General features: G+C 32.8%; 1 protein-coding gene across 5 annotated transcripts in view; it reads right to left on the reverse strand.

Moving 5' to 3' along the window:
• Positions 1–1,684: 1,684 nt before the first annotated feature.
• Positions 1,685–24,702, reverse strand: part of LOC129968755 (suppressor of cytokine signaling 2-like) — a 71,594-nt gene continuing 48,576 nt past the window's right edge. For 3 of the 5 annotated variants that reach the window (XM_056082978.1, XM_056082974.1, XM_056082975.1), the window contains exon 2: positions 1,685–7,693. In XM_056082978.1, coding sequence (XP_055938953.1) covers positions 6,760–7,617 — 858 coding nt within the window. In that variant the 5' untranslated portion in view covers positions 7,618–7,693 and the 3' untranslated portion in view covers positions 1,685–6,759. Of the gene's footprint in view, positions 7,694–9,996; positions 10,092–11,484; positions 11,659–24,702 lie in introns of those variants that run through there. The other 2 variants (XM_056082977.1, XM_056082976.1) reach the window with 2 other exon arrangements.

Here is a 24,702-nt window from a genome sequence, read left to right on the forward strand (position 1 = left end):
CTAGAAAAGTCTAATATAAATATTTAAAATATCATCAGAATAAATACTTAAAACCAATTATTCGCTTATTAGATTGCAAAATTCAGAAAAAGGCATAATGCGAATGATGACGATCATTATCTAAATTAATCTCTTAGATCTCCAGCAGATGGCAGCACTAGTATTTATAATCAGATCAAAAAATGAGAATAAGTTTTTATATATTTATAATTATGGATGCATGAATTTTGCAAGAAAAAAAAAAGAATTTTGTTTTATATTCAGAAAATTGCAATTTATTGTTCAAATAAAAATGCTGAAATTGAACTCGTATGACCTAATAAAAACCATGTACAACTATGTTAATAATATTTATTCTATTAGTTGAGATTAAATATTAATTTTTAATAAATACAATATTTTCATTGAATTTTTTTCATTATATAAATGGAAGATATTTACCTCTATATGAATTGAGAGTAAAAGAGGCTGAGGGTACTTCTTGGGAAAAAAAAAAAACAACCTTCAATTTTAACAACTTGTGGAAAGACCGTGAAAAAAAAAAAGCCATCATCAAAAGCTTTCCATGAAAAATGAAAATACTCTTGAAAAATGAAGCCTAAACCAATAGATTTCCAAATGACCCCACCTGAGGATGTTACTAATTGCTAAGCTTTCCTGTGCAGATGTTTTGCCGTCAGAATTTTTCCTATACTTTTCGTACGGGCTGATACAAACATCGAACCACTAAAATAATTAATTTCAATCTCACGGCAAAATCAATCAGTGAGATTATCAAATAACTGTGTGGATAGTTTCGTTTTTGACATCCCGTTATATTACTTCACGTTATAACAGTTAGACTTGATGAGAGTTGTTATAAAGTAACTCGACCAGCGGCCGAACGTTGCTACAGATCTTTAAATGGACAAAAAGGGTTTTGGGAAAGGGCGGGACACTTTGCGTCTTCAATAAAATCCTCTCAGTAAGATTGTGTCTCTCACTTTACCTAGACATAAACCCAAACTTAAACTTTCGATTTTATATGGATGAAATAAATATATGAAAACAATTTTAAAATGAGTACTTTGCAGTGCACTGATTAAGTAAGTGCTTTAATCTTTTACAATGTTTTAGGTTCGTAACGTCCACTTATTCTAGTCTTTCCAACAAAATAAATCAACATAATGATAGTACTATATAATGATACAATGATTAAATGATAGTAAGTTTGTCTACAAGATGATTAGAGGATCGAAAGACTAGTTCAGAAATGAGAAGTAAATTAATGTCTAGTGATACAATATTTATACCAGACTGAAAGAAATAAGTTTGGTTATAAAGGTGGATTTACATTTAACTAATATTGTCTATCTAGTAAAATTACATATTAAGTATGCGCAAAATGAGTGGACAACGGTAGGTGCTTATTCCGGCGGGTTTGCTTATATTAACGTCCCGTTTGAAGCAACACCAAGGCTATTTTGGGACGGACCTCGTAATTTTGAACCGCGGTCAGATGACGAGGACGACATCTGAGCTGGCACCCCCCTCTCCACACCACACCAGCGCTTATTCCGGCGGGACAAGCACTTGCAGTTTCTGCACATGAATGATTTCACTAGACTGATAATATAGTTAAATATAAACCTTATTGATGACAATTGGAGCAATGAACACAAGAACAAAACGGAGACAATTTTGATTTAAATATAAATAGATTTTTATTTTGGCCAATTTCATGATTCACGAAAACACACACACAAAAAGAAAAACGCAACATCATTACACATGCACGTACCCATGAGGTTACATTGGTCAAATTTGACAATAAATAGCAAATATCCCTTTCAAGTCATGCGCATACCTTGCGCCGCAACACACAGAACTGTACAGCAGCTCGCAGCACATACACGGCTGCGCAACATTATAGAAGTCATAATACAGCTATGGAACATACACCACGCATTGGTCATTAAACACTTAGAAAGCACATCATAATACAAAAAGTTTTTTTTTTCTGTACAATTTCACCGCGATTTTTGCGGTGCGAATATTACATGGACACAGTTTTAAGTTCTTTTTATAGTCATAAATATTCGAGGTAGCAACATATCGTATAAATTAAATGTCCGCTGGATGCAAAATAAAATATAATTGTGTGTAACATTTTCTTCTCGTTAATTTACACCGATAAAACAAAAAGTGGCGCAGATAGGGGTCGGCGACCTCTCATCCACGCCACTTAATAATAACACAATCATCACACTGAAAGAAATATGACAAGACATCTATGAACTTTTTTTTTATGTGAAATAGGTTAACTGATGTCACGAGTGTTTATGCAATGATTCATTTTGAGTTGCAATGCAAAATTTAATGATAACAATGAAAACAATAACAAAACATGTGCTATTATTTAAAAAAAACATTTCTCAAGAATTCAGAAGTTTGTATTCTAGGCTTAGTAAATTATTAGACAGTAATCACTTTTTCTAAGCTATGGCATACAACACAAGCAAGTACAACAACACCGTTGTAGCACACGGTATCGTTTAATACACAACAGACACACACGGAAAGGGAGTGAACATCAGATGATTGCTGAATCAGAATCATGAAGATGACTCACATGAATCATTTTTTTTAACAAGCTTCTCATTTTCAACATCGATGTAACTCAATATATCAGACATAGTACACAATCAAATTAATTTAAGACAATTAATACAATGTATTAAAAATATTGATTGCATTCGTAAATAAGATTAGGAGCAGTTATTTGAAAGTACGAAATTAAACAGTAGCATTAGCGAAAGCAACATTACAATTTTGGTATGATATCATTCTAAAATACTGTACCTCATTTTAAACTAACTGGGAAACTTAAAACCATCAACTTAATCGGATTCAGTCACAGACTGTAACCAACGACTAAAGCCCATTAGATATGTTTAAACTGTTTTGTTTAATAATTAAAAAATTATGCCAAAAAAAAACCTGGTTTTATTATTTATAATTAAATTTTCATTCTGATTTCGAGAAGCGAACATTTCTTGATGGACCTTTATAGAAAGCTCCCTCAAGTCCTACAAGTACCTAATAGTTGAACATGGGATATAAACAAGGATATTCAAACATACGGATAAGGATAATTTTAATTAAAAAAAAACTATGTATAAATAAAAACTGAATTACCATTAATAAAAAACGAATAAACATTAGCTAATCAAATGTATACTTTTTGACCTGGGCTCCAAGGATTGCAAAGCTAATTATCAAAATAACATACTCGTGCTTAAAAATTTAGATACAAAAGATCTTTTGACTCCTGCAGCAATTTACTCGAACAAGAACACGTTAGTTTATCTTAACAAGAACGATTTCCAGAACTTCTCTGAGGTCCCTTTTAAACGAGGTAACTCCAAACAAGCTAACGAGAGGCATGGACTAGAAGAAATCAATAAACTATTTTTGAGTTTTCGTAGAAGAGATACGAGAGAGAGCTTTCCAAAAATCGGAAACAAACCTTTTTTTTTGCTTCACTGAAAAAGCATTTATGAGTGAGTGACATTTCAGTCAAGATTTAAGAAAAGGAGAGAGAGAGAGAGAAGAAAAAAAATTATAAGAGGGCGAATCGAGTTTCCTGGAAATCGCATCAACATATGCTGGCCTTCTTTCTTGTTTCCATTGTTGACCTACTCGCTCCCATTGTCTGAAACAAAAAGGAATACTTCCAGGAAACCTGAAGATTCCAGTGGACCGTTCTATAAAGAATGTTTACGTTTCCCTTTACGGCACGGGTTTGCTTAAGGGTTACGTTAAATGCTCTATGTTAAAATAATATTGTCTTGCTTATACAGAATATTGCATAAGAAAGTCTAGTTATAATTTAATACAATAATGCATGAACAAATTTCATTTGGATCAGTGTTTCAGACATTTTTATATAGAATCTTTCGATACTTTTATTTTGTTGAAATACAGATTGTCCATTATGCAAGCTTTTCTCAAAATAATTATAATAATTTATTATTTTTTCTACATAAATTCTATATACATTAGTTTCCAATAATTTTTTTAGAATGAATAAAATGTCTCGTTAAATTACGACGAAGACAGTATTCTACATATAATTTTCTCACAAAAAAGAAAAAAAAATGTAATTTTTTTTTATATAAATTCCCTTTTTTTTTTTACATAAATTTTCAATTTTTTTACATGGTTTACAAAAAAATCTCGTTAAGTGATAACAAAGCATCATTATCTCACAAAAAGATTTTTGTAATTTTTTTTTTTTTACAATTCTTTTTTAGTAATTTTCCGTCAGTTTTTATACTCACAATAAAAATTTAATTTACAAACATTTCAAGTAAAAAATTACTAATCGTAAACAATATTTTTTTTACTATAATTTAGTTTTACTATAAATTTTATGACATAATAATAAAAATATTCTATAAACACACTGCTGCGTTCTAATACATACATATTGCATAGTTTTACCCTCTTTCGAGAATATAACTAAAATTTCACTATAACAAATAGAAAGAAAAAAGTGACTTTCTAAAATATCTAACTGCGAATGATTTTTTTTTGACTAAAAACACATTTCTTTAAAGTTTTGGGGGAAAAAAATGTGCTAATTCACCGGGTAAGTTTTTTTTTATATAAACACTCAGCTTAAAATAATTTTAAAAACAACAAAATAATTATATACAAATTTATATGGCATTCAAATTTATACGAATTTTGAGACCAAATTATATATAAGCTCTTACAAACATACTTTACATAAAAGCACAAAGATTGGCTAAGCAATTAGGTTCAAATGTCTTGAATGTTTTCTCTTTGCATTTATTCTTAAAATTTATAGATAGGATGCCAGCCTATTCACATTATCATGTTAGAGTAGGCTTAATCATTATAAACACAATGCTACAAGCACCGGATGCTTATGGATGATATTATATATAAAAAAAATTTCTCTGCTTTTGCAAATTCTAGAACATTTGGTCAAAATTTCCAGAAAATTCAAGTCAGTTTCAAAACTTTATACAATGGACGAAAAAATAAATACAAATATATATATATATATATTAGATCATCTAGTTCTTCTGATTTTCATTAAAAAAATGACACTAAAATACTTATGTACATATTTACATCTGCATTGATCAAACAGCGGAGGAAATTGCATAGATGATATAACTTGCATAAAAAAAGCTCGAAGCTTTTTTTCTTTTTTTTTGCCTTGCCATGTTAAGGTATTGCAAATGTTATTTGCAGTTATTACTTAGACACATTCTATAACATCAAAATACACCCATTTGCAAATAATGAAACAGATTTTTTAAACCCAGGGCTTATTAAATCATAAATAACATAAATAAGTAAGTGAATATTAAACCTTTTGCACTCGACTGTCTTCTCTCAGTCACCATTCAAGATAGTGAATCACTTTGACATTTTTATTTATTTTTTAAAATTTTAATTGTTAAGAATACCTACAAAATGTTAAAAAATTTTCAGTAAAGTTCAACTTAAAATAGTTGCGTATATTTATTTTTCGGTGCAATAAACAGTTTAGTTTAGTTATATTAACGTCCCGTTGTAAAGCAACACTAGGGCTATTTTGGGACGGACTTCATAATTTTGAACCGGGGTCAGATGACGAGGACAACACCTGAGCTGGCACCCCCCCCCTCTGGTGCAATAAACAGGTCTATGTATTAAATCAATAATAACGCATCGAATTATTTTTCAGAGTGCAAAAGATTAAGATTTATATTAAATAATAAAAATTTGTTTTCAGAAATAAGTCTGAAGTATTTTAACAACCTAATTTTAAATAAAATATTTTTATGATTTTTTTTTATTACTACCATCAATTAGTACCACTTTGGTTTATTCCATTTTCCTATGCATTGGAGATGTGATGCCGTTTTTCCCTCCCCACCCCCTTCTCCAGAGAAAGGGGCAGGGGGTGAAGTTAGGATGCTTTTAAGAAGCCCTGGTTTAAATAAATCTGTACCGGTAGCACATGTCTGACGTTTAAAACTATATCCACACGCACACACAAAATAAATATTCTCATAACCAGCTGATGTTCACTCACATACAGACACAAGAAACAATGAAGCAGAAAATCTGCATCAGGGTCTCAGAATAAGAATCGGGAACATAAGACTCAATTTTACTCCAGAATAATACTGTTTGGAAGAATGTATGGAACAGAACAGAATGTACAAAAAAAGAAAAAAAAAAAATAAATAGCATACACAAATGTCCGTACATCTTCACGATAAAACTGCATCGGAATTGGATTTAAAAAAATATGAGGCGAGCGAAAAATGCATAGTTTGTTCTTAATATTAAATGGATCTTAACACATTATTTATATTTTTGTTTGGTCCCAATGATGACGTGTTAAAAACGAAACTGCATCTGTCGAATGGGTTTTATAAAATAAACGCTACATTGACATTTATTTTATAAATTAAGAGAATTTCTCTAATTATTTTAAAAAGAGAAAAACTTTAGACATTAGGATAGATAAATCCTGCTTCAGTATTTTTCAGGTTGATCTTAATAAGATGAACTGTTATTATTTTTTTTAAAAGTCCAATCTTTTTCAGTGTGTTAGTCAAAAATTTCACACATACCGATCCAATGAATATTCCTAAAAATTTCCACCCTTGTTATGAATCAAATCACATATAAAAATAAATGTGGCCAGGCACAACATTGCTATAAAAAAAACCTAAGACATTGACGGTGTCATTGAGTGTAGGGATATTGGACTAAATAGTTTTTAATCATATTGGGTAAATTTTTGTACTGAGGGTCTTCGTCCAAAGTTCTAGAAACTAGCACTGACGGATCTTGTGTAGTCCTGTAGGCGGTCTTGCAACAAGACTCGCTTTCTTTTATACTTTTAACAATCGTCACTCGACACAAGTGCTGAAGGCTGCGCATCTGTCTGTACAAAGGTTTGTAGATCTGGACTGGGACGTCAGTCGAGTTGGACTCGTCCATGTCCAGCCAGACCGGGGACAGTGTCTTGGAGTTCTTGAGGGGCCAGTGCCGCGATAGGTGGACATAGTAATCGATAAGAGACAGCACACAGTCAAAGAGAGGCATTTTGTGCGACAGGCCTTTCGCAGAGTCTAAACGGAAAAGTCCGTCCGTGTAGTCGATGCGACAGCTGGTGGGCCCTTTCCGCGTTTGTACGGAGAGGGTGTACAGGTAGCTCCCGTGTTCGGAGTCCCTGACAAGGAAGGTGCCCACTTTGCAGTGTCTGAGAATGGCGGAAGCGTCCACCCAGCTCAGGTTTCCGTAGTAGTATCCACAGAGTTGAAGTTTGCGGGCGTTGCTGATGAGAATATTGAGATCATCTTCGGGTTCGATGCAGTTCATGGCCGCTTTCGGCGGTTTGATCTCTTCGACCTTCTTGCTGGTGGGGCAGTCTTTCTGCTGGGCAGGGATGGGGGATGTCCTGGGGATGTCGCCAGGAGGATAGTGCCACTTCGGATCAGATGTCTTGTGGCTGAAGCAGAGGTCTGCTGATGAAGAGTCGGACAGAGACGGACACGGATTGCTGAAGGTGGAATCCAGGGGTAAGCGGCTGGTCAACATGGCGGCGGGGATGCAAGGGGTTAGCTGTAGGAGTCAACGGAGGGTACTCCCGGATGAAAATTACTCAGATAATAGTCTGCAAGAGAAAAAGAAAACACGTCAAACTTTTGGTCAATAATCGATATCTGATCCGTTAGCATTTGATTAAGAAAATAGATATTTGAACAGATCTAAGAAAATGATGCATAAATTACTGATATTAAAAAGAAATGAATTGTGTACAAAGATTTAGTTCTACTCAGACGTTTGGGAATTCCAGAATTTAGCTTGAATCCATCCAAAGTAATCCATTGATATATTATTCAAATATTTACTAGCAAGTTCCATAAATTAAAAAAAAATGTCTCATTTTCGAATAATCACATTAATTATCTTTCAAAATAGGGAGGGTTGTACTACACTCATCAATCATAAGAAAAAGAATTTCAATTTAATACACTTTAAATAAATAAAAAAAAATATGAAACAATAAACAATGGCTTGCATTGTCGTATAATAATACTATGAAGTGAAAGACATGGTTAGACGACGATCAAAATCCAGAAATCAACACAAGTTTCTTTCTCTTTGTTGAATGAGAATAGGAATAGTAAACATTGAAAGAAAAAAAAAAAAGCGCTCTACGCACGGCACAGACGTAGTAGGAAGTACACAAATTTCCCTTTTCATCCCACTTATTTTAAATGCCGCTACTCATTTTAACATGGAGAGAGAAGTGGGAGGGGGGGGGGGGCTCATCAAAAAGCCGAAGAGGAAGCGGATTTGACCGTTTATTCAACTACAAACGGTTCCGGGAGAAGACGGCAGCGAAAGCAGGATACCGACCGTCGTTTTCGCGGGAGTCGGTGAAAGATTCCGAAAACAGTTACCCGAACGAGCACGAGTACCTGAGAAATCGTTTGGCTTTCCGAGCGCAATCGAATATTTTGTACATTTTCGTTAAATGAAAAAAAAAATTATTATGAATTAACTAAACAACACTTAAACCTTAAAAATTCGTTTCATTTCCCAGAATTCTTGAAATGAACAACATATTTCCTGATTTGGAAACGATCATTTCAACTTCGAGGAAAACGTTGGATTTGATTTTTTTTGGCGAAAAATCCTTGGATGGGATGAGCTGAAAATGCCTGTATGTATGAATGGTTAAAACCTAATTAAAGGAAAACTGACGGCAATATTATTAAGACTAGAATTAGAAGAGGAAAAAACAGTACAAATAAGTTTAAAATGTTTCAATGGCAGCTCTTTGTGTCATTTCTATTAAACATTTAGACTCGGAAAAGTAATTCGATACATTCTTCTTTATTGCTCCGAAACATAAATATATATTTTTGTTTTAAATTAAAATTCCTTGAAAAATTAATCTACAGCTTCTTACCACTCGGTAGGTATTCATAACAATCAAAATTTAAAAAAAAAACAACATCAAAATGGTCTCGATTAGTATTAAAAAGGGGAAATCCGATATTCAAAGGCTAACAAATTTTTTAAATTTGAAACAAAATTCAAAATTGCTTGTTTATTTTTTATTTTATTTTGGCATGTAATCTTTACTGTACTGAAAACAACATTTCAACGAATTGAAAGCTGATTATAAAATACAAATGTTCCAGATGAAACAATGAAAAAGATAATATTATGCCTTACAGGATAGAAATTATATATAGAAGCTTTTATATATAAGAAATAGACTTCATATTATATATATGAAATTAAATAAAAGCAAAACATACATTTAAATGTCTTGGAGTCTTAACTAATTTTTTTTTAAACCATGCATTCTTTACTATCAACTCCAATTTTAAAGAAAGAAGTCGCACATTTAAAAAAGCTTCGAGTTTAATGTAACTTAAGTATCTGTAAATTTTTTTTTTTATTCTAATGTGCCCTTTGCACCCGAAAAAGTAATTCAATGCTTGATTATTCACTTAATACATGGACTAGTTTATTACACCAAAAAATAAATACATACAATTGTTTTAAGTTGAATTTCCACGAAAAAAATGAATCTGCATCTTTTCACCCTTCTGTAGGTATTTTTAACAATAAAAATAAAAAAAATAATAATAAAATATCAAAATGACGCACCGTCTTAAATGGCGAATGAGAGACACTATCCGGGCGTAAAGGGTTAATATTTACTTTGGCAGTTATTATACATCATCTGTATTTCATTTTGATTCTTACTATAGGCATGGCAGGTATTATATAAATTAGTTACTGAACACTTTTCTATAAACAACTAATATTACTATAATTAACAGTAATTCTTATTATTAGCCATAAACTATTTAATGAGCGAAGTTTCACATGAACATTTGAAAAAAATGAATATTAAAAAAAGCATCTACGAGGGAAAACAAACACTCGGCTTACCGCGTCCATATATCACTGGCATGACAGGAACGATCGCGACGACATTCAGACAGCAAATGAGACGTAATCGCCCACAAAAACCGATTTATGCGCATTATCTGTCTTTTCCGTTATCGGATTGGCGGTTTCGAATCCAGTTTCGGGAAAGAGATGCGAGATGGTTTCAAAAAAGTCTCGCTTTATCTGCACGATTCCGAAAATAACGATACCGTTTCCAATACTCCTCTTGGGAAGATAATGCTATCACTTCGCATTTTCCACATAATAATAATACCGCATTGTGTTCGCCTATTTGTTCAACGCGATTTAAGAGAACTGATACGGAGAAAAGGCGACTCCGGGAAAAGTACATTGGTGTGCTGATTGCCTTTTGCAACTGATTCTGGTATGTTCAACATGTGAATGCTTTTAGGAACACATTCGAAACAAAATGCAGACACACCCTTATTCGCGGAAGAATTTTCGGGAAAATGAAGCAATATTTGATTTTAAGAATAAAATACATCGTACAAATATTAGTACCATGAGTTTAAGGAAAAGTATTATTAAGTCACGTTTCGTTTTCCCTCAGTCATTGGTTTTACTTTGAGCGTGAAAGAAGGTTATCAAACATTTTGAGCTTAGTTATAAGAATGCGGATTGCATCGCATTTAAAAAAATTCATTACATAAATACTGTTAAACAAAATTTTTTATCCTGTTAGGAATCCCCAAATGAACGTGATTGATTCAATGATGGATTTAGGCAGTCGACTAGGATTGCTAGGCTGAGCAGATGAATAAAAAAATATTTATTTTCTTAGTTGATAAATGAATAAGATTGCGAAGAATATAAATTCCATGAATGATAAAACATTAAAATAACATTAACATTTTATCCAGTTTAGTTGGTTAAGTTCCTATATGTTCAGTTACGTTCACTTAGTTATTAGAATACTTATAAAACTGAACAGTGGTTTCAATAACATTGCAAACAAATGTGAATGCCGGACAATATGGAGTCATGATAAATAAATAAAATATTAACTTTAAAATCATTCATATGTTAAAAAATACGCTGATATGTGAAACTAAATAGACACAAAAAAGTGGCATCATAATGTGCACTGCTTAGAGAGGCAAAATACATAAATCCATCACTGATTGGACCTCTAGGAGAAAAATCGATTACCCTTATTAAGAGGTGCGAAAAATACACAAACACTCAATAATAAAAAAAAATCCTACCACCAATAAACTTTTTTTATAAGTACAATAACATCAACCCTGAAGCAAAAAAAATGTGCAAAAAATAATGATAAAGAAGGTTTAAACTTTTCTAATTCGGAAGAAAACACACACACGCACACGCACACGCACACACACACACACACACACACACACACACACACACACACACACACACACACACACACACACACACACACACACACACACACACATCCAATCATCCCATTTACCAGCTGGCCTATTCAGCCGACAGTCCTACCTTGACAATTTTCAGAGCAGCCTTGCTTTTAATCGCCTTCACAGAACATCCCGCTGGTGTCGGCCTCGGCCGGCGTGACATCCCGAGATCTCCAAGAACGAAGCCCTCTTTTTCTAACGAACCGAACATGCACGATCCTTTGACAGAACTGATCCGAGCGGGCATCCTCTCCATTCCGCACTGGCCGTGAGAGAGAATTTCGTCCGTCCTCGCACAGAGCGCGCGACAGTTTTATGTGTGTCACTGGCACGAATGAAAAAAGACACTCCACTTAGGTGCGCATGAATTTATGGATTTCCAGTTTGTTGGCCTGCAGAACGCTCCGGCGGTTTTTTTCTCCGTACCGAAGAGACGGGGGAAGCAGGGTTCTTATTTATTCACAGAACAATGGGCAGTTGATTGACAGTTCTTCGTGGGAAAAAAACCGAGTTCGGTCGCGGAGAATTGGTTTTAATTGTTGCAATGAGATAATGAAGCGTTCTTATTTTCACTCCCATCTCCATTTCGGTGTTTAGCATAGACTATACACAAAAAAAGTTATTTTGGGGGACCCCTATTCATATTGAATCTTGGTGAGATGAGGACGACACCTGATGAGACGTTCTCTGCACATACTTCTTCAATGTGATGCACGGCATCATCCCGACGGCTTAACCGTTTGCGCGCAGGGTGGAGTACAGAATAAGCCAATGGGTATATATTATTAAGCCAATTAAGTTTTCACCCAGCTAATGAAGCAAACTGACTCACTGCGCAAAAAGGATTAACGAACATGAAATAAACGTATTACTATTTCAACTATGATGTCTTTGTATTGTCTTTTCTTCAAGGCAAGTGTTCATTTAATATATTTATAAATCGTATCTCATCCAATTTGAATAAACGCCAAGCACAAACAGATTTTGAAATTGTATTCAATATCATAATGAAACAATTGACACGGTGATAACATTGGGATTGCAAAAAACAACTAATAACTAAAGTAACAATGAGCCGGTGTGTGTTGGCTCAAAGTCACTTTGTTGAATCTGCAAGCAATCCGTGCGTCAGATATTAAAATGAATCATTATGAAACGATATCTGTTCAAAGTAAAATGACTAAGAAAACATTTTAAAATAAAATCGACACACATTATTGCAAAGGAGCTACACATTTAATAAGGTCATTTAAAAGAACCTCCGACTATCTCAATAAACAATAATATTTCTTTAAATTACTAAAATTTACTCAGATGAGAATTTTGACAGTAAAATATATATTACTATTTTACTCGCATTTTTTAAAAATTTATTTTCCGTTACTAAGCAACCGAAATCTATTAGATATAATTTTCTGCTTTTGAAATAACTTCTCTGTTTTAACCCTTTAAAAGGCCCCCCCTTTTTTTTTAATTATAACACATTAAAATATTTTTATGATTGAGATTGTCTTAAGAAAAGTAAATTTAACTTATTACTATATTTATTACCATTTAGTGTGAGATAAGGAACTGAAGCATCTAAGTTTCTATTTTATTGAAAAATTTCTAAGAACTAATGCCAACTTAGATAACTTCATTTAAAGTTTGATGAATTTGGTGGGAAGCATACTTCCCATGGCCCTAGAAAGGGTTAACCAACTAATCTATCAAAATAGAGTTGGTTATTAAAGTGTCATTTCACATGTATTCATAAAGAGTTTTCTAATAAATTATAAAAGCATTACGTAATCAATTACTTATATTTAATGTCACATGATGATAGTTTTAGATTTTTGCTATTAAATAATAAAAAGATTATAAAGTAATTTTTAAGTTGATATTTCATTTGAACATCTATTAAGCGTTTTAAACATTTTCGTTAAAATTCTTTTATATAAAACCATATGAATGTCAAGAAAAGCTTCCCGCCCTTGAAATTACAATAAAACCAGTTTAATTCAAAAACTTTTAGTGTTTTTTTAATGCTGAATTTTCATACATATCACTTTCTGGATATGGGCTTTTAAGTAAGATTAAACCCATTATCTATCCATTTATCTCTCCAACTCAGACACATTAGAGCTTAATGTGTCTGAATAAGCAAGTTTTACGTTTCACGTTCGTAGAATAAAGCAGACAAATAAGAAACTACTGTCCAGCCACTTCTAAACAAATCATTGCGCAGCTAGATCTCTGCGTTTCCTTACTAATTCGAGTTTTAACGGTTCCCGGAATATCATATCATGCGAAATGTCGCCAGTATAAAATCCCAGTAGCACACTATCGCCCATTGAACCACAGAATTAAGTAAACAAACGGAGCAAAGGAATGAATGAAGAATTGATAGATATTTGCGGCGGTTGCCAGAAACAGTCACTTTTCAGTGGAAAAAGTGGCCATCTTTTTATTTATTTTTGTTTTTATCGCCATTCCGACCAAAACCCGCGATCTATTACCAGCCTTGACATTTTTTTTTTCTTTCTCCCGACCGTCAAGCGGCGATAGGTCGAGCAGTTACGACCAATAACTGGATCAGCTCGCGCCATCGTTTTCTGCGAAGTGTTTGGATGGAAACGAGTTCCGAAAAGTGCCACAAAACGAGATGTGACTGACGTCTACGGTTTCACTTCTCCTCTCCAGCATCATCTGAAAGGAACACCGTAAGGCTGCGCACATCATTCAGAAACGTTCCGCAGATTTGTATCGTTTTAAGAAATGGTTACGTTCGCATCGCCGCTTCAAGAAATAATACCCCTGACAACCCGCAGAGTATGTTATTTTTCTTTGTAAGAGCAGTTAAACGTTTAATGGCTCGTTAATGCTTTTCTGTCATTATAGAGAGTTTTTAAATTGATTCTACATTTAGTCATTTTAAGCAAGAAAATTGCAAGTAAAATTTTCAAAATCAACCTGCCGCAACCATAAGTGGGTCGTGTTAGTCACGCTTAAAGTGTAATGAGTTTAAACAGCTGATTTGTCTATAAATCATTCTATGCGTAAGAATATAATTGGAATTGTCAACTTCACTGCGTCAGTAACAAAATGTTTTAAAAAGAGGGGGAAATAATAACTGTTTCAATTTTAACCTTTTTAATCAGCACTTTACAAGCCAGAGCCAAATCTAATTGCTATTATTATTATTTGAGAATTTAACATGCGGTCATGATAATCATGTGATTATACATATTTTGCTTCGTTTTAATCGCTTGATCAATCAATAAAACACATTTTACAAAAGAATTTCTCAAGTTCCTACCCCAGTGGATGCCATTTCATCAACAAAAATATTAAACGACGGCATCCATTAAGAAACATATAAGTAGAAAGCAAAAAATGGGAAATAATAAAAAAAATATGCAAATAAAACTCCTCATTAAATATAGAGTGAGCGATAAATCTCTCTGATTATAAAAAAATTCTTTTACAAAATTTGATTATTTCGATAGATATAATGGTGTTTATAAATCTTGTAATAAAACCACTTGCGTGAGTAAATTCAATGTGGCCACCTTTGGGACATAACGGAGGTTTTTCAATTCTCACCAAACATTTTAGCTGTGATACTAAACACAGAATCAATGATCCTTATTTTGAGTGTATCAAGAGCTTCAAATGACGTTGCAAACACTCTGTCCTTAATCAAATTTTATACTTGACGTGGATCAAATATAGGACGATTTGAATTCATGGAATCAAAGATTACATCGAACTTGTTTCCCCTCGTTGGCACCGTTTTGACAACAATCAAAAGCAAAATTATATCTCCATTAGTGCATTGGACTTTAAAGAATACAGTTATTATACAGTTAAAATTCTATAATATTATATTCAATATTTCTTTCATGATCATTTCTTTTTTGTAATAAGGAAAAGACTCATCCACACATCCATACAATCTATAAAGACTTACCACGTTATTTGATGAGATACGATTACTTCCACGATTCAAAATACTTATACAAGCGATCCTATGTAAGAAGATAAGTGTAAAAAGCCTTGTTCTACATTAAAATTGCAAGCCCGGCCTTCATTCTTAATGACTCGTTCCAGACCTATAAAGACAAATGACGTTATGAAAAGAGCAACACTGCCATTCAAGTTTACCAGTGATTCATCTCCTTCACCTTCTGAGTCAAACTTGGGCACAGCGCGCCACAAATAGGTGACGCGGGATTGCGCGGAATCGTCGACACACACGTCTGCTGGATCATTCTGCTCACGTAATCGACGTGGGATATGAAAGTAATAGACGCGCGAAACATACTGTCTATGTATCTTTCCACCTTCTCAATGGATTGCCTTATTCCCCACTCCCGTTTCATTGGCAGGGTAAAATAACTTGGGTAAACGTGAGAGGATGATATTTAAATATCATTTAGTTTTTAATCTTTTCATTACTAGCGTCGCATATGTAGGGGCACGATTTCCTTCGCTGGTTCCAATGTCATATATATATTTGCCGTGTATTATATTTTAAAAATAAAATGCCTGGGCTGTGATGGTAAGGATCCCCCCCCAAAGTGTTAGTTGTGAATGGGTTAATTACAGTTTGGAAAGGATCACAAATGGAATCGCAATCTCTGTAGATTGGATTACTAAAGCTAAATGCAATGAAAAGATCAAAATATCAAATACAAGTAAAAGAATAGGTTGATAATCATATGAAATAAAATATTACAAAGAAGTCTAATATGATAACCGAAACAACAACTTGAATATATATTCTCCTTAACTATGCTTCTGCGATATCAAAAACAAATATAGAGTTACTTTTACTCATCTAAGCATTTCTGTCACAAACAATAAAAGCAAAGTAGATATAACAATAAGGAAAGGTATTTTGACTTCTTCGATGAAACCATTTCCCAAAAATGAAATTATAATTTCTTGCGCCCAATCAGCACCTAGCATAAAAATGCAAAGAGAGTGACCGAGACATAAAAAAAAAAAGAAGAAAATTTTTAACTTAATACAATCAATCTAAATCTTAAAGTAGGCCACTTATTTTCAAAAGAAAGAAGCATCGGACGGCATAACTTTCAGTGGCGCCAATATAATTTTAGTTCACTGAAGATAGAGAAAGAATAAAATGATTATGGATAAACGCTCATTTCTAGTGCATAGGGGAAAAAAAGGAAAAAAAAAAAAAAAAAAAAAAAGAGGTCTTTTTAAAATTTTCACGCATACTCTCTAATAAAGGTGTCATTTCTCTCTCCTAGCATAAAATAGTCGCCATTAGGTAAGGCCACGAAAGTCTCATCATTGGCGAACCTTAATCGAAAGATAGATATATAATTGGCGTGAATCTAGCGTCATTTTAATGAATCCATGTGCAATTGTTGGCGATTACTTACGCAATTAATTCTTGATACACGGTTTATAAAGTACTAAAAACCAAATACGTGTATTGGCGCCTTTTTTCTCCCCCGACCGATTGAAACAAATATTTGGCATCAAACTACAGTTGTAGCCACAAAATGACTTATTATATTTTCTTTATTTAAATTATTGATTTTTTTTTTTTTTTTCATCCCACATACATGCAAAAGTACACACCGACAAACGGTGAAATCTTTAACAGATTTAATTACACTTAAGATGCCAAAACAGTGGACTAAATTTCATTTACCTACGTTGTTACGTTTTTCATTTACCACGTCTGCATGTATACGAAGGTACAGACCAGCCAACGGTCAACTCTTTGACGGATTTGGTTTCGAATTGGATAGAAATATACAATTTTAGTGTCACGTTCATATACCAAATTTCATTTATCTAACTCTACTTGTTTTAAAATATCGTATTCTCAGACAAACAGACATAATGCCAAAAAGTCTTTTTCGAGTTCGAAATTTTTGATGAAATTTGAAATCTAAGTTTTTGATGATTACAATATTTTTCTGTTTGTATACTTCGTATATGAAAAACTAAAAGGGGAAAAAAAACACGTTTTATAATATTTCATTTTAAATTACCATACTCTTTCTTCTGGTTTAGATTAATTTCAGAAAGTACTCAATCTTTCTTGGTACAGAACGAAACATATTGTTACAATCCTAAAGTAAATTTGTCGAGAAATTCTCAAGGTCGGACACGTTGGATCCTATTATTCGTAAAGATTACACTTATACAACGTCAGTGACATTATTCCACGATATCGACACATTTCCCGATAAAGCACCTTCCAACCTACTTTTGTGGTTTTAGTTCTTTCTACGTTCATAAATCATCATTACAATGCTTCGTTTTCAAAGATTTCCACTTCTCAAGAAACAACAGAGCTCGCTTTTTAACTAGTTTCATTCTCGGGCACGTGACCTCAAAGGGCTTTCCCGAAAACAATTGAAAATCTGAAATTCTCGAATCAATATCAGAAATGTTCGATAACAAATACCCACGCACGTGACTGACTGATCTGTCACCACCCAGCAAACGCGCGACGGCACGGCCAAGAAGAAATAAATAATAGCGATTCGTTTGCTGATAGGAGAGCCACGAATTCTCGCACTTTCTTGGGAGCGATAGCGGATGTGAAACTGGAGAAGCAGCAGTCGCAATTATTCCGTTGGAAAAAAAGGTAGGGGAGGAGGTGGATGAAGAATGTGTGCATATTGGTTTTCGATTCTTTATTTAGGTCACGAGCGATCAGTCGTTACTTTGATGACCGACACCCGGCACGGACAGCGCTTATTGTCGTCTGATATGATGCGTGGGCAAACTGAGCAGTGAAGAAAACTGGAACAAGAAGATAAGTCATTGAACTATGTCTTCTTATTAAATCACGTTTGTATACAACAAGAGTTTTCCCCATTGGAGTACATCTTGAGTACAAAAGATTTCATGAATCAAAACGTGCCGAACGCAGTTCTTGAAATAAAAATTAACATCTGGATAACGGTAAGACTAAATTTATAGTTCAAAAAAGTTTTTGATATCGAAATGAAATGCACTTTTGGATACTCATCAACAAAATGCCGTAGAATTTGCTTATTCACTTTTAGCATTCAGTTTGATGAGGGGCTGTTCTGCGACAGATCTCGCCATTTCGGACTGTGGTCAAATGACCAGGGAAATTCTTAAGCCAACATAGAAGTCAAACGTCCATGTCGCATCAGGAAGAATTACCCACCAAGCTATAATACGGTTGGTTTAAAGCCACATTTTCAATGAAATACTCAGGATTTTTTTTTTTTTTTTTACAACAATAAATCGATTGATCCATTTTAAATCAGTTCATGATATTTTTCATAATTTAAATCCAAAAATAACTGGTTATTCAAAAACCAGTTGACAATGACATGTTAAAGAGGTTTGTCAGTCCGTGACTGGAGACATATTCTCCCCTCAGAACTCAAGATTGTTTTCCAGGAAAAGATCACAAAACATCTTCCCCTTCCCACAGATGTTCCTTTCGTTACAAGTGGAGACCAACTTCCATTGAAAAACCAGATATGAAAGCTCTCACAAACCTATTCTGCACAGAGACGGTCAAGAATATTTTTCACAAATGTTCTTTTCCCTCATGTGCCAGAAAATAACAAAGACAGGAACGATCACTTTCGCATTACATAATCAAGAAGTGTCTTTAACTATGTTAATGATAACAATCGACTAAATGCCCTGACATGTTTAAAAAAATTTTCAAATTAAAAATTAAACTATGAAAATCTACAAAATCGGACTTTTTTTCTTTCTTTCTTTTGAAACTGAAAAGAATATTTTTTAAAAATTAAGAAGGATATTATTTGAATTTATTTTAAATCATGTATATGCAATGAAAAGATGAATAAAAACTTGAGAAGTTCGAAATTTCATATTCATGATAAAAAAAAAAAAAACTAACTCAATATAAATAATAATTATAAAAATTCAAAAAAGTAATTGAATTCGAAATAAATTTTGAACATAATATCATTTTCTTTTCAAATCAAATGTTCGAAAATGAATCATCCGCCGGGAATACTGCAATTGTAAATGTTCTCGATGCCAGTATTTTAACATTTAAACGCTGTTTCATAAATTTTTAATGCTAAAGTTAAAATTTCATTTAAATATAAAGCATTTACAAATGCAGAATTAAAAGGTGAAATAATACAAGTGTGCTCTACTAGAAACATTGAATATATGCTTGAAAGAAACTATTGCTAAAATAATATATAAGAAAAACGATATAAATGTATTATCAAAATAAAATCATCTAGAAATTATATGTAAAATTCATAAAATATTCCAGTCATAAATAAATGCAATTAATGTCCATATTATTATGATGCCATATGCCTACAATCACGACATTGTATCAACGCCACTTTAATCCAAATATTAATTCGTCTAACTTTGAATAGCAATAAAAACGTAATGACAGCAAATAAATGCGAAAATTTTGCCAAATACTAATCAAAAATATAAGACCAGATATCAACGAAAAACCATCAGCTTGAAAACTCATGAAGTGATACTTTCGTCCTACCTTGCTATTGGGTAACATCTAAATGACTGTGTCAGCTTACACGGAAACTAAAGGGAAAGTCAAAAAGCCTCATACAAAAAAAAAAAAAAAAAAAATCCCGTCTGCATTCATCCATTAAGATCCCACCACCCCACAGGGCATAAGTTCCGTCGTAGAAGTGAAAGTAACTCGACCCCACATCATTTATATATTCGCCAAGAAAGATAGAACCTGCTTATTTATTCGACTACTTTTCAATCAGGAACGTAAGGTGCCCGTCGGTGATCATTATTCTCACTATACCCATGATCTCATAATTATCCCATTACTCCATGATCCCATTACTCCCATTATATTATGAAAAAAGTTGTAAAAACAATTAATCATTTACAGCAATAAGAAAAAACACCCTACATAAATAAACTCATAAAAAATTTGAGCAATAAATTCAGCCCCGATAAGGTGCAAGCCCAATGGCTATTTATTTCATTGATATTAGATGAGAGTATTGAAAATACTTCCATGCATTCCATTCATAACCAATTATCTTGAAACCTACATTAAAATATTCCTTATATTTCACTATCGGCTCAAAATTTGAAGAACTTAAAATATAACTGTTATAGTTAATATATACCAAATCACGTTTAAAAGCTGTGATGCAAACAAAATGTGCGAGAAGATAAAAACACATTTATTATGGAATTTTCAATGCACATATAAATAATGTTTTTTTTAATATAACAAATTCTTTCTCATAAATAGTACAATACGAAAATTCTTCTTTTAATTTTATTTTCAACTAAAAAGGTGAATTGAAAATAATGGTTAAGCTCATCTGAATCATTTAAAAACGCTATTTTCGACTAAAATAATTCCAGTGGGCAATAAACAATTTTTAATAAGTAATTTCTCATAAAATAGCAGACTGGACCAAATGATTTTTAAAAGCCGTTCAGCTAAAATTATTATATAAGTTAGTTAAAATATGTAAAGAATGGTACTTACTATATTTAAAGAAATCGTGTATGTTATAACGTAGTAGTTAAAATGTTTTAAAATACCCATAATATTTTTATTTAATAAAAATAATACTCAAAATAAAACTTTTTTCATCTTTTTATGACATTTATATAAAAAAAGTTTTATGTTTAGGATTTCAACAGTGTACAAATTATGTATAAAGTTATTATATAAATTTCACTGCAGGATTTGCATTACAGCCACCGGATCGTCAAAGGAGAAAAACAGGGCTACAATGCAAGCAGCTCATCACAAATAGAAAAAAAAAAAAAAAAAAAAAAAAAAAGCGCATACATTTTTAAATTAAAAAAAAATATTACGAGGGAGAACTGCATAAAAACACGTGGGTGGAGATCCTCAAGAATTTGCATTATAGCTGGGGGCATTAATTCCCCCCTCCCCCACTTCAAATAATACTTACCCCATAGAAAACTTCATTTCCAGAAACGGAAAAACATCATGGAAAATCTGACCTTAAATTTCTGCGCTAATAAATTGTTAAAACATGTCTACTAATGCCCAAGAAGACCAGCACAAGTAGCAATAGTGGACACCACCGAGCACAACCAGACCAACAACTAAAACCTTTCTTTCTCGAGCATGCGCAGGCACTATATCCAAAGGTAAGGGTACGCAGGGGGGGATCTAAAGAACCAGACTTGGTCAGACCAGTAGATTTTAACAGCCAGTTATATTCTCTGAGAGCTAACAGAAGACTATAGTTCAATAATGTAGGTCTTATGTTTGTAAGTAGTTTATCTTTTATATGTTATTTTATGTTTATGTTTCATATTTACTCAGTCCTCCACATCACAGGTTGAATGTAAAATGTATAATAAATGGAAATCCAATTTGGATGTACAGCCATACTGAATGCATTAATATCATTAGTGAAGAACAAAAATAATATACGCTTTAAAATTGAAGTTGATTTATTGTGGATAAGAGGAAAAACAGGGAGAAAGCTCTTCCTTCGACTTTTTCAGAAACTTGTACAATATGATACATTATCTGTAAAAAAAGTATATTGACGGAATTTGAATATTATTTTATAATGAACTTTAATATTAATTCGATTTTGAATATCTGCTAGAAAGAAAATGAAAATCTTCAGCATTCAAAATAAACGTGGCACAAAATTAATGTGTCTTGTTTTCAATAGTATTTCAAAACACGGGAATAATATTGGCAACAAATAACATCAAAAGGAAATGATCATTATTATAGAAGACTAAAGAATATTCCATTGTTTAATTAATTTATCGAAGGATATATGCCAGAAAGATTATTTCTAAAATTTTCACTAAATTCTTTTCGAATGAATTCAATTTCTCTATTTTCCACGTAAGTAAATAAAGCTCAAGACAGCATATCACTTGAAAAAATATATTTAAAAAAAATAAGACATGATTATCCAGCTTATTCCTTATGTTGGGAAACAACGATTATTTAGCTATACATTTAGCTTTAAGCAAGAAATTCCGGGACTCCCATCTTTATCCTAAGAATCGGGGGAGAAATTTGGACCGAATAGCCGTTCTGTGAACTGTCCCAACAGGGTTCGTCGAACGCTGTTCTGGGTTGGTATGTGTTTCAAGAAAAGCCGTTCTCGATAACAATTGTCCCTACTATCTTCTAAAGATCAACAGAAACATTCGGGGAAATCCATTTGTTAGTACCTCCTTTCTATTCATCGTATACATTCTGTACAAATGGCAAATTCACCCCTTATTATATATATATAAAACTTGTTCACATTTGTTATGAACATTGCTCGACGCTAAAGTATTATATATTGTAAATATATTGAATCTATACAAAGAAAATATAATGACCTACAAAGCAATGCATAAAAGTCATTAGCAACGCTTCATTAGAGGGTATTAGTAACACGTTACCCAGTGTTGCATATTTTGTGTCAAAGTATTATTTTCTTAAGACTTAAACAATTACAAAAAGAAAATAGATTCAAAGAAGTTGATTTGCATGTATTTCTTACTCACTCAATGAAACAATTTAATACATCCTTTAAATTGTTTTTTGTGATGGACCATTGTATTGTGATTAAATAATCGGATCTACAATTTAAAGGACGTTGTCCCAGTATAATAAAATTAAATCATGCAAGCAGTGACAGAATAAGCTATAGTTAGTTTTTAACTTGCAATTAGATAAAATCTCAAAATAGTTATTTTAATTGACATACTATTTCTTTGTCTTTATCAGTTCAATAGCATAAAATATCTTTTATTCATTTCTGCTCTCAAAAGACTTATATATTTTGCAAGAAGCGACGCAAATACTATCCAAGGGATGATCAGAGTTACCCACAGATTAACTCCGTGAGAAGCTCGGCATTCAAATGCTTTCCAGGTACGATTGCCCTTAAATAAAAGGTTAAAATTTATTTAGGGAGACTGCTAATCGCTAGCTTAAAAATAACAAGCATTGTCTCGTTTAGTTTCGTCAATGGAAGAAATAAATCTGTGATAATGGAATCACATTCGGAAACCTACCTTCTCGGAATCGGAAAACACGGATGAAAAAAGGAGCGGAAGAAGCGCGTCCTTTCTTTTTCACGGTAGGGCAGATACAACTCGCGAAACAGGAAAGAGTAAAAGCATGACGAATCGTGGAAACGAGAACAGCTATTTTTAGACGGTAACTTCTCTATTGAAAAGTCCTCAATTAAAAGAAAAAAAAAAAAAAAAAAAATCGATACCAAACTTTATTAATAGAAATCTTCGACAGAGAATTGATTTGGAGAAGACCAGAATAAGGTTAAGAGGAATGTGATGTTCCAAAAGAAGAATCGAACGAATGATTGGTGTGAAGATAGAACTATGCTGGTCTATGAATTTGCTTCTGTCCAAAATAATTTTTTTAAACTATAACTTTCACATTTGAACTCAATTATCAATGATTTCATACGCACTGCAAAAATACCTAAAGACATTTTTCAAAATTTAATAAGATTCGATTTTAAGCTTTTCAGTGTAAGAATACAGTTCTGATTAATGAGTATGAAGTCTGGAACAAATCTATAGAGAAAAGACATTTAAACAGAGCAGGAATTAAAATAACAGTTACCGCCGTCGCACCTTCTACAAACACCATGTTACGGAATTTGTTAGATACCAAAAAATGTACAACAAATGAAAGAAATATTATTTAACATATTAATAGCCAGGATATAAAATATCGTTTGGACAATGTGAAATAACCGAGTTTTTATACATGCAAACGCATGAAGCACGTTCAATTCAATTGGCATGAGCAAATACATTATTTCTGATACACACTCATTTCACACGACGAATCAGCTTGATAAAAATAAAATTTTAAAACATAACTGATTTAGGAATTCCCCTTTTAAAAAGCGAAACAAAAACACGAACATAATAATAATGGACAAATGAGATATGATTCCATCACCTTCGTTTTCAAAGGCATTGGGCATTAACATTACCCAAATTTGCTATCAATCAGCAAGACGCAAAAAATCACAAACTTTATTAAAAAAAAAAAAAAAAAAAAACACGCAACTCGGCAATACAATGCTACAGCCACAGCTGACATTTGCGTTTACTTCTTTTTTAACTCATACACAAAAAAGCAACAAAATTAAGTTTTCTTTGTCACTAAGTACCAAAAAAAGATAATAAGTAATAATAAAGAATTCTGTGAAAAACGATTATGAAGTCAGTGAACCGCATGTTGCGAGAGGTCTGTCCTTTCTCAACATCCATTCTTTAATGGCAGCTACAAATAATCACGCAAATGGAG

The sequence above is a fragment of the Argiope bruennichi genome, chromosome 5, assembly GCF_947563725.1.
Source record: "Argiope bruennichi chromosome 5, qqArgBrue1.1, whole genome shotgun sequence".
Lineage (NCBI taxonomy): Eukaryota > Metazoa > Arthropoda > Arachnida > Araneae > Araneidae > Argiope > Argiope bruennichi.